Below are 11,934 nucleotides of genomic sequence, written 5' to 3'. Positions count from 1 at the left end.
TGTTTTTTTTGCTGAGGGTGATTCCCACATGATCTCTAGGCTTGTGCGTGGGTAATGAGGCGGATGATAATGAGACCGATAGACCGATAATGAATTGGCCTACTGTTCTAGGTTGGTTCAGAACCACCGGGAAGCGCTTCTTCAACTCATGAATCCATTATCCAGAGGAGATGGCTCAAGTGGCCACTCTTCCAACGGGAGTACCAGGCCCATGATTCTTTATCTAAGCTTATCTAAACTTATCTAAGCAATAGCTTATCAGCGTGACCACTGAGTCAAATCGCTCCCCAATTCATTTTGCTTTCATCTACAAACCTATCTAAATGCCAATAAATTTATTATTTGAATATATTTATTAATATACAGAGTGAGACATAGCTATGGGAACCCTTCAATAAATTGGAGACTGTTGTAGATATAATACTGTAACTTTCAGAATAAGTTATTGGTCAAATACTCTACCTTTTGACGTATAACTGATTTTCAACCCCTCATAAGGGGGTGACTTAGGGGTTGTAACTCGAATATTTTAAATGTAAACACCCATTGTGTGGTACATAATTTTCAAGGCCTTTTTAGAACAAGGCCCTTTTAGAAAGATGACATCAATAGAAATATTCTATTATACTTGTATCCAAAATAGCGGCTATTTTAGGTTTAATTGAACCCAAATTTCGACTGTATTTTAATGAGTCATTAATGGAAGATTTTATTTTTACTCTAGCCTTTATTTGTTCAATAATGTTCTCAATCATAATTTGTTCCGTCTTGTAAGTTCAATTGAACCCTTTTCTAAATCGTTTCATTATAAGCTTTCATCTCTATTTCGTCAGCCAATAGCTGTATTTTTCAAACTCGACAGTTTCTAAGCCTTCATATTGTATTAGCTTCAAATATTTTAATTGATATTCCAATAATCCACTCTTCCGGCTTCTATTAGAGCCTATTTTCACACCATGTGAACTCAAGATTTCCTCTGAAATTCGAAGCTGTAGGATGTATCTATTCCCTTCAACATTCTTCAAACAAATATTACATACATTCATTGCTTTCATCTTCAAACCTTTCTACATTTGCTATATTTTCCTCATTTACTAAGTTGAATTCTAATCCTATTGCCTTTCCTGTTTTACTTATTAAAAACGTATTGAGATAGAGATATTAATTTATGTTTTGAAAATATATATTACTGCTTTGAGAAACAATACTTTCTCATTTTGTAAACGCAATAATTAATAATATTGGGAGCTATATAATCTCGTAATGAATCTTAAACAGTTCTTGATCAAAAATTAAGATTCAGAATAGGAATTTGAGATATGGAATGAAAATTAAAAAAGTGAAACGTTTCGGGTTTTAAATAATAATTCAAGCACCATGATGATCTTCTCTGGGCTAATTCAATTTTTTTTTGTTTTTTATGTTTTTGAAATATCTTGTAATGTATTATTGAAAGTTGTAGTCTAAAGTGTTTTTTAATCTAATAAATTTGAAATTTTTAGACTAAATTTGATTTTTTCATTTGGCTTGAGTGTAAAGTTTTAATCGTATGAGAAGAGTTTGTGATTTATAAATCCCATTGCCGTTTTAAGATCTTTGAAATTTGTGTTTAGTGTGACGTTAAATGCATGAAACTTTATTACAATCGATTTCGTTGAATAGTTTTGACTAGCTATTTAGTGTTTGATTCTGCTTTAGATTAACACCCAATTTTTGTGATTTTTAACAACAGTTAGTGAATGCCGGTGAAGATGTCCTGGTATTCTACAATGACAAGTCATCGTTTCAATTTTTTGTATCAATGATGCGTTCAGAGAGGCATAGAATGGATGAAAGCAGTGCCTTGAGGTGTGTACTGGGAATCCAAACAATATTGTACGACTATACAATTTCAAATACAGTTATACACATGTAATTTTTAATGAAGTTGGTATTGTTTTAAACTTGTTCTTTGAAAGCACGTGCATGATGAGGGTACATATTTGGTATTGTGATCCCCAACGTTTTATTGTATTGATCACGGTTTATACTAGCTGACTCAGAATTCAATGTTAGATAAAATGTGATATTTTTCATGCTTATTATGTTTCTTATGTATGAATTCAATCTACTTCCACTACTGAAGTAAAGAAATATTCTGTGGCAATTTGAGTGCAAGTATCATTACATAACTGTGAATAGTGGTAAACATAAACATAACATTATTATTTCTAAGAATGCTCGTTACATGAGAAGCTTCTCATTTAATAGATTGTACAAAGTTGTTCTTATTAAATAAATAGATTATTTATTAAATAATTTCCAATTCAATATTAAAATAAATTTTAATTTTAGCTTTTGAACTAGGTTTGCTCTTTTAAATTTTGGTAGTTTCTTGTATAAATCAGTGACTATTAATAGTCTTCCTTGAATTTTTATAAATTAGTGGATAATATAAAGTGGCTCCACTCTTCCTATCAAACATTTTCCATTGTAATTACAATTTGAAAATAATCGTCCTTTCAGGTATCATATCGAGTTGGTGAAACTTCTGGCTTGTTGTACAATGGGAAAAAACGTCTACACAGAGATCAAATGTCACAGTCTTCTTCCTTTGGATGACATTGTTGCAATGGTTTCTCATCAGGATTGTATACCCGAGGTATACAATAATACAATACAATTATATTATATATAATACAATACCTATACATTTCCTATCTATCTGCTAGCAATTATTCCAACCTATCTATTTTTTTAATTCAACACTTTACTGATAGATATTACTACCAATTTAAAATACAATTCGGAATAATAAATTCTGCATGACTAAGCACATAGGAAGTCCGTATTGAGATTTGAATGAAAATATTGATTGTCAGATAAATTTCATGATTCATCAAATAAAGTCAAGTTTGACATGAGAGACATTCACTTTTTGGCGGTACGAATTTCGCCGGACCAGTTAGTTAAAAATATAATATTGTTTTATGGACTGTATTAAAAGTACAATTTAATAGTTCAGTTTCTTATTGTTCCGACTTTATTTGAACTTATGGGTTTATTTAGAACACAATTTAAGCTTTATTAAATTCCTAAACATATTCTGTTGTTCTGCACTTCTTTTTCAGTTTACCAGAGATTGATAATGGCGTAACAACCGAAACATGTATCTCGATATATTAATAATTGAGTGGTTGTAACAATCTAAAATAGTTTTATCCAACTAATTTCGAAACTTTTAGTTGAAATATTTACAGGCTAAGTTTATGTGTTGAATTTTTAAAAATGAAATCAAAATGAAAAAATATAACCTTATTTTTTTCTATGCTATTTATTCAATTTTGGTAGAGAAATAGTTTTGTGTTTAGCCTGTTGTTCCTGTAACATCCATTTTAATTACCTCTACCTAGATGAATCAGTGTAAGATATACGCCGGGCTCCATGTACGTCTGTCTATTGAATTCAAAAGCGGTTAAATGACGTCATTGCATTGTCGTTCTCCCCATTCATTGTTTCATTCTCATGGTATTGCTTCGGTTATATTATATGACTTATTCTTTCACAGTTAAATATAATGGACGTACCAAGATTAATCATGATAGAGTGTGATACGTGTAAATGAATCATCCACAATCACGAATATTTTTGAGAGTAATTAGAACTCGGCTATTTTTTTTTCTTTATTTCAGGTTAAAGAAGCCTACATAAACTTCCTCAATCATTGTTACATCGACACCGAAGTCGAAATGAAAGAAATCTACACATCAAACCATATGTGGAGTTTGTTTGAAAAGAGCTTTTTGATTGATATGGGAGTTGTGGCTAATGGAACTCATGATAGGAAGCATGCAGACATGGCTATGGAAAACTACGTCACCAACAGTGTCATGCAGATTATTAATACATTTTTCAACAGTCCGTTCTCAGATCAGAGCACCACTGTGCAGGTATGTTATACTCTTTAATTATTCATTGTTCTTTGTTTACTTTTGTAATTTTTAATAGCTGTGCCTGATCACTTTGTACAGTTACAGAAATTTTATTACGCTGATACATCAATCATGATTGAATCAAAATCATAATTGAGTCATACTGGCAAAATTATTGATTAATAATGGAATTAATTATTTATGATCAAATACAATTATTTTTCTAGAGTTGTTAATACCGCTCAAGATGGTCCATGATGCCTTAGTTGTTTTCTTTTATTTTGCTTGTGTATGTCCAATTTTTAAGAAAGTAAACAGAAAAGATCCAGCTGACTATCGGCCAGTATCACTCATCCCTGTCTTGGTTAAAGGTTTCGAGCTCCAATTTGGTTTTCGTTTAGGGAGATTAACAACCAATGCTATTGAAGGTTTTTTACTAACAGACTCTATGCATTTGAGAAGAGGGATCTTACCTGGAGACCTGCATCGAGCGTTTGGCTGTGTCAGTCACAAAATGTTAATTAAAAAAACTGAATTTCTTTGGCCTCAGGGCTTTTGCCCCTGGTTTTTTATAGCTGTAATTGACTTACCTCATAAAGCTATGTTCAGACCAAACTATTTTACTCTGCAGAGCTACAGAGCAACAGATATCTGAACGTCCGCAGATTTTGTGTCAACACCAAGAACATCTATGGACCGACAGACCTATTTCCGCTGTTCTCAGACAAATTTCAGACCATATATGGTAAACTCCTCTGTTTCTAATGAGGCCAAATTTCTGGGTTTGACTGTGGATAGGGATTTGGCGTGGGTTTCTCATATTGATACAGTTTTGGATAGGTTGTTTCGAGTGTCCTTCGTCTTACTGCGTTTGATATCGTGTGTACCTTTTGAATATGTAAAATCCTCGTACTTTGCTTTGTTCCAGTATTAGGTTGGTTTTAGGGTATGGTCTGGGTTAATGCCACCAAGATTGGAGAGGTATTGGTTAAGCAGAAGTGAGCAATCAGAATAATGAGTAGAGCTGATATAATTGCCCTATGTAAGCCACCTTTTGTTCAGCTTGGCATTATTACGGTGGTTTATTTCAGTAGCTTTTTTACACTCATAAATAAAGTGAAAGAAACGCTTCAGTGTTCATCAAACGTTCATGGAATCAATACTAGACATAGTCATAACGTCAACATTCCTTTTATCCGTCTGGAAAGTCTGAGGTCTAGTCATCTGATTATGGGTACACGTTTATTTAATAGATTACCCCTCAAGTTCAGCATTGCACTATTCCCAGAAAATTCAAACCCAATTTGTGGCTCTGCTTAATCCCTTTTTATGATGTTGAAGAGTTTCTTCAGCTGTCTAAATCCAGCATAGACCTGCAATGCTCAACAACAGCTGAAACCATATAGGCATATTATCATTCACTAACTTATTGACTTTGACTCTATTTTGTGTGTGAATATGTTTTAATTTTCTTACATGATCTATATCTTTATCTTAATTTTGTATGCATCTGTATAATATATATGCTAATGGATCAAGAAGGTTTTTAGTCTAGTAGTTTTTCATGACATTTTTAGAACTGAGAGTGCGATTTTTATGTATATTCTATTGAGTTTTTTGTTATTTTTTCAGACACGTCAGCCAATTTTTGTGCAGCTGCTTCAGGCTGCTTTTCGGGTATCTCAGTGCACTTGGCTCACACCCTCACAACGGTTCAATGTTGAGAATTGTATTAGAACACTATCTGAAGTTGGTAGGTATTCCATTTCTCAAACAAGCCAAATTTCCAAGTTGATGCCTATGCATACTCGCAATTATTCAGTGAGCGAAAACGACACTATCAATATTTTTATTATTTGCTGTATAATAATAACTGTTTTTTGTGTTTGTTTGATTTTTGTACTTATTGTAATTCTTTCTTTCAATGTGTTTTTGTGTCTTTCAATGAATCTCATTGAATCCTCACTCTCACCAGAGAAGCGAGTGGCTAAGTGACCTGGAGGTTGACATTTGAAATAAGGAGTTTGATTTTCTGTGTAGGGTACTAGAACCCAATAACTATTTTCTCTATGTTTCACATTTTGACAGAGCTATTTGACTGGCAAGGACGACATTCTCAGAATATTGTTTGATTTTATTATTATTATGACAGCACTTCATACAGTGTAAATAATGTTATTTATGTTCGTTTTCTTTCCTCACGCCATACGCATACAATCTAATTGAATTGAATAAACGAATAATTGGAACTGTTTTATTGCTCTGCAGCCAAAGGTAGATCAATCGCTATACCATCAGAGCTTGAGAGCCAAGTTGTAACAATGTTCAACAAGTCCAACCTTCTGACGCGACAGACTAGCAAGTGGCTTCAAGCTGCTAAAGTTCCAAAGATAGAAAGATCTCAGTCTCAGGTGAGCTTCATAATTAACACTCTATTTCTTTCAAATCGATTTCAATTCTCAATTATTCATGTGTATTTTATTCAAGTTACATACTATACCATCTGCTTTCAGACTAAAACGATTCCAATTCTATAATATTCAACGTGTATTTCGATCAAGTATATTCATTATACCGTCTGCTTTCAACAGGAAAATGAAATGCAAGAATTATCGGTATCGGTTGAAGTTGAACTCTCCACGCCAGAGGTTCACAATGATTATGGCAATGGATTCAACTCCCCACAGGTTTTACTAACAAATAATAATGGAAATCAGTTTTCCTTGCAATGAAACCTCCCATTCGTATTGATTTGACACCCTCTTGCTACCACCGAGTCTCATTTATAAATTTTTTTTTCAAATTTTACACTTTTCAAACATTTTCTCAACACCATATAGTATGCAATTCTGAGTAAATCTTAGGAATTTCAATTGCATTTTGAAAAAATTGAAGTAAATGAGACTCTACATCATTCAAAGTAAGGCTAAGATCGAGTTAATCATTGTTCATTTTTTCCAAATTTGTTATGCATGAATTTTGAAAGAAAATGAAAGTATCAACAATTTTTCCCACCATGAAAAATGTTGCGTACAAAATTAGTTGCAAGTTGGAGGAGTATGGGGGGAAGTATGGGGAGTCATCCATGAAATTATGTAATTAAAGCTGTTATAGGCCTAGGCCTACTTCATCAAATACAATTGAATTGAATACGGCTGATTGATAGTTCCCATTTGGAATACTCAGTTTATTGTATGTGATGTATTCAATTATTGAGTTTTCTCTATGGAGATGAAGATATTAGATTACTTCACGTTGTATTTCTTCATTCATGTGTATTACAAAACTTCTTTGCTTAGGATGAAGAGTCACTCTGCTGTGATCTTATATCATAAACCCAGAAGATAATTATTCCGTATTATCAGAACCTACTGTGTATTGGACTAAACTGTTTATTAGGTTAGTGATAATGAATGAAATAGCGTTGCCCGGTTACCCATCCAAGCGCAGCCGTGACTTAATATCAAAATGACAATGCTGTCCGCATGACTGACATAGGCTGGCTCCTCAATTCAGTGATTAACAACGATTGTTGCCTTACTCTGACTTGATTGTTCCTCTTCCTGTCACTAAAAATGTACTCTTTGCCACATGACTGGACAGGTCAAAACGCTTAAAAACGCTTGCACGAGACTTGGCCTCTGTTTTATCAATAGGCCTGCGCTACTTTATCAAGCATGACACCCCAAATGCTTCTAGATAATTTGCAATCAATTATTTTAGATGAAATGCCAGGTGCTTAAAAATAATGACTCGATTTGAAACCGTCATATTTATTACAATGAATAAATAATATAAACCGTACTTGGGTACAAAGTACAACGTAGAAAGTTTGTGGACAATTAATCACAATGCCCTTCACAAGCAACACAGTTAAAGTACATGCGAATGGTAACGAAATTCATCCCTAACATCTCTGCCTCTCTTATTCTGTTTTCAATTTCATCGATGTCACATGGTAAAGAGGAAATATAAATAGGAATAGAACATGTAAACTGTTTAATGCTGGATTAAAGGAGATTTATGCAGAGCCCCAATTATCAGCCTACTTAAAATTGATGCGCCTCCGATGGGCAGGGCATGTGCAAAGAATGCCTGAAGCACGAGTGCCAAGGAAGGCGATTTGGGCTGTAGCGCCATTGTAGAGAGAGAGAGAGAGAGAGAGAGAGCCATACTGTTAACCCCATTTGAAAAAGAATAAAAGCTGATGTAGTTTCAGACGTAGAATACAACTTAAGAGCAGTTTGAGATGAATTTGGTTACCGTTTGGAGTTATGTTACTGGTGAAGTTTATATGGAGCATTATTTTTGATAAATTGCCTGAAAATTTTATATTTTGTAAGTTCTTTTACATACGGTTTGTGTTATTTTATATTTCTTGTAATATTGCTGTTCAAACCCGAGTCGTCATTTTTGAAACACATGATAATTTGTGAAACAATTTAAGTAGAACTTGTCTCTTTTGAATTTTTGACTGTGCATATTGTTAATATACAACATGATGTTTGGTTTAGAATTTAAGCACGCATTCTATTTGATCAATAATTAGAAAAATAAAGAAATATGAAAATTTTCTTCTTAAAAAACAATAAATTAAAGATGTTAGTTAATTAATCTATTTTTTTCGAGGAACATTTTTTCTACAGATGACAAACGTATTCGTCTGTTCTTATTATTGTGTTGATTTATCTAAGAGTGGCTCATTTGTTTCTAAATATAATCTTTTTTTTTAATATCGAATGATCTTTTTGAGTTGAATGTAATTATCAATCCCGTTTTCCAAAATATTTATTTTTTAAATCCTTAAATGTAGGCTAAAAGACGTATTGAATATAAGGGTTGAATGCAATAATTAATTCTTTCTTCAATAACATGAACGCATTTTCATGGCATCAGCGTAATAGGAAACAAGAAGCAGTTCAAGAACAATCTTCTCTTCTTCCTTATATAACTATTTATTTTTAAATAAATACAGAGTCCGGCAATAAAACCTTCCCAATTTAAATGTTTCATAATAGTAATTGACATACTTTACAATATTCTTTTTCAATCAGTTTTTGGTCTCAACAATATCAACTGTTGTGGCTACCAGTTATTTAAAGTTAACAGTTGTTAACTATATTGATATTCTAATCAACTATTGTTATAAACCGTTATTTAAATCAACTGGCATCAAGTTGTGTTGAAAAATTTTCAGCTGTAATCTAGTTATTTGAACTTTTTAAAATGTAAATTGTCGATGGTAAAAATTCTCCTCTTGGGTGTTCGTCTATTGAATTTTCAGTGATTAAATGGCGTTATGTAACGAAAACTAATGAGATAAGCGGAAATCTTTATTTATCAGCGGTTGATCTATTGATTTAAATAACTACGTGCGGTTAAATTTAATAGGCGCATTTATAAGCGGTTAAAGTTCATAATCAGCCCTTCTATAAATCAGTTCTCAAACGTGTAGAGTGCAGCTCTATTTAGCTTTAAATTGGTTTCATTAATGAAAACTGTATGTGTTGAGTCTCTTGTATTTCTTATAGATGCATTTCTATTTCATTTCAGTTATACAAGTTTTCATCACCAACACAAATTATAATACTTTGAACTTGATACAATTACAAATCATATGAATATGATGGAGAGAGAACAACAGGCATAGCCATAGCCATAGCTCATTTTATTAATGATAAAACATAACTCTGTAACACTTTATAGCCTTTATATCCAATTTCAGAACTTTTAAATAGGAACTGCAGGAGTCAAGTAAATATAAACTTACATTCTTTTCTCGTACAACTCAAATGTTCGATTTCTAAATTTTATGCATTAGAATTCTCCCCCTATTCAGCGTTGGATTACAGCGAACCCCATGTGAGTGCGCTGATAATATGCTAACCCTTTACTTTCACAAACTATTGTTATCTTGTGCTTTTCTTCTTTTGAATTTGTTTTCAAAGCCCTTTACTCTCTGATTTTAAATTGGTTAAATTGTTCTTGTTATTGTTTGCTGACGATACAGTGGATGAAGGTAAAGGCAACAGAAAAACTGATAGAATATTGTCTGTGGCGATAGCTTGTCAAAAGTTTAACTTTCGTCTGTTGAATGTTCAATCATGCCCATTTGCCTTATGTGTTATGACCAGTGAGGATAGAATGTAATAGAGCTGCCTTGCTCATAGCTGAATGCAGAGCGGGAGCGTGCTTGACCCCCCAACTCTCTGGTTGGATACCTCGCCTATGCCGTCTCAAGTCTTTATATTGCAAGCGTTCACGCGAATTCTCCATTATATTATCTAGCTCTATTGGGAATGTTTAAACATAAATTTATCTCGATGGCTTTCTCATATTACAGTATTACCTAAAATTAAAGTCATATACCTTTTAATCGTAACTGCCGCTGTTTGCATGTTAACCGTGTACAAACCAAAATACTATAATATTTAACGATTGCACATACTTCCATTTTATTCTATGAAAAATTATGCAATCGTTCAACTAAAAAATGTCATCGATAGAATTTGTAATGCATGGAAAAGAACTTTCCATTGATATATAATAATAAGTACTTGGTGGTTATAGAACAACAACATACCTATGCTTTGAAGAGCAGAAATAATAAAATCATCATCCTCATCATCATTATCGATCTCCGTCTCCAGTTGCCCGGGTGCGGTTTACGATGCCTCGCCATGTCTGTCTGTCCAAGTAGCTCCTCTCCTCCTCCAACCTCCTCCAGTCCAGTCCTCTCTCTTGGATCCCACGCCTAACCTGGTCTCGCCATCTTCTTCGTGGTCTTCCTCTAGGTCGTCTTCCCTCCACCTCTCCGTGTAGCCACACCTTCGCCGTTCTAGTATTCTCCATTCTTTCCACATGTCCGTACCACCTCAGCCTTGCATTTGAAATGTGGGTAAATAGGGTCTCCCTCTGCTTCACCTCCTTCCTTATTTCGTCGTTCCTCACTCTATCTCTCCTCGTTTTCTGCACGCATGTCCGCAAGAACTTCATCTCCCCCGCCTACAGCCTGCTCTCCTCTCTCCTGTTTGTGGTACAGGCCTCCAAGCTGTAGCTGGCAATCGGCACATAGTAGCTACTGTAAAGAGTTTGTTTGGTCTTGAGTGGTATCTCCTTATTCCACAGAAGTGTCCTTACTTGTTGGTAAAATTGGGCTCCCTTCCGTACTCTGTTTATTACTTCCTTGTCGTTTCTGCCCTCTCTGTCCAACATGCTACCCAGATAGCTAAAATCTTCCACACTCTCAACTCCCTGTCCTTCTAGTGTGATGGTGCATGGGCGGTTGTCTCTACTCACTTTCAGTACCACTGTCTTGCTCTTGCTGATTTTCATACCAAACTCTTTGAACTCTTGATACCATAGGTCCAATTGCTGCTGTGCTTCCTGTTCTGTGTTTCCCCATATGACAACATCATCGGCGAATGCATATGCTTGAAACTTTCTCAGTTTTCCTTTGATGTTTTTCATTATATGGTCCATTACAACAATAAAAAGTAGTGGTGACAATGAACTGCCCTGTTGTACGCCGTTGAATGTTTGAAACCATCTTGATGTTCCCTTTCCTATTTGCACACAGCTCTCACACTCCAGGTATAAAGTTCTAACCTTTTCTATAAGGGTGTCTCTCACTCTTCTGTTTTCTAGGCACTCCCATATCTTCTTTCTTAGCACACTGTCAAACGCCTTTTCTATATCTATGAGGACCAGTATCAGGTCCTTCCCCATTTCCCAGTGTTTCTCCATCAGCATCCTCACTGTGAATATCAAGTCAGTAGTGGCTCTGTTCTTTCTGAATCCATACTGTTCTTCCTCCAGTTGAGGTTCAATTACCGACCTCAGTCTCCCTTCAATTATCCTTTCTGTAATCTTCAACCCATGCGAGAGCAGGGTTATTCCTCTGTAATTCCCACACTTCCGCCTGCTTCCCTTCTTAAATATTGGTATGATCATTCCCCTTGTCCAATCCTTTGGTATTTTGTTCTCCTGCCACACCTTGTTGATGACTCTGTGGAGCCACTGC

General features: G+C 34.5%; 1 protein-coding gene across 1 annotated transcript in view; it reads left to right on the top strand.

The window, feature by feature from the left end:
* The window catches only part of LOC111047153 (inositol 1,4,5-trisphosphate receptor), a 129,873-nt gene that overhangs the window by 72,956 nt on the left and 44,983 nt on the right, over positions 1 to 11,934 (top strand). The window contains exons 26-31 of the mRNA XM_039441868.1: positions 1,733 to 1,848; positions 2,506 to 2,641; positions 3,672 to 3,929; positions 5,544 to 5,664; positions 6,180 to 6,322; positions 6,503 to 6,598. Coding sequence (XP_039297802.1) covers positions 1,733 to 1,848; positions 2,506 to 2,641; positions 3,672 to 3,929; positions 5,544 to 5,664; positions 6,180 to 6,322; positions 6,503 to 6,598 — 870 coding nt within the window. The remainder of the gene's footprint in view (positions 1 to 1,732; positions 1,849 to 2,505; positions 2,642 to 3,671; positions 3,930 to 5,543; positions 5,665 to 6,179; positions 6,323 to 6,502; positions 6,599 to 11,934) is intronic.

This window comes from Nilaparvata lugens, chromosome X (genome assembly GCF_014356525.2).
Source record: "Nilaparvata lugens isolate BPH chromosome X, ASM1435652v1, whole genome shotgun sequence".
NCBI lineage: Eukaryota > Metazoa > Arthropoda > Insecta > Hemiptera > Delphacidae > Nilaparvata > Nilaparvata lugens.
This window is presented reverse-complemented; position numbering and strand designations above follow the sequence as displayed.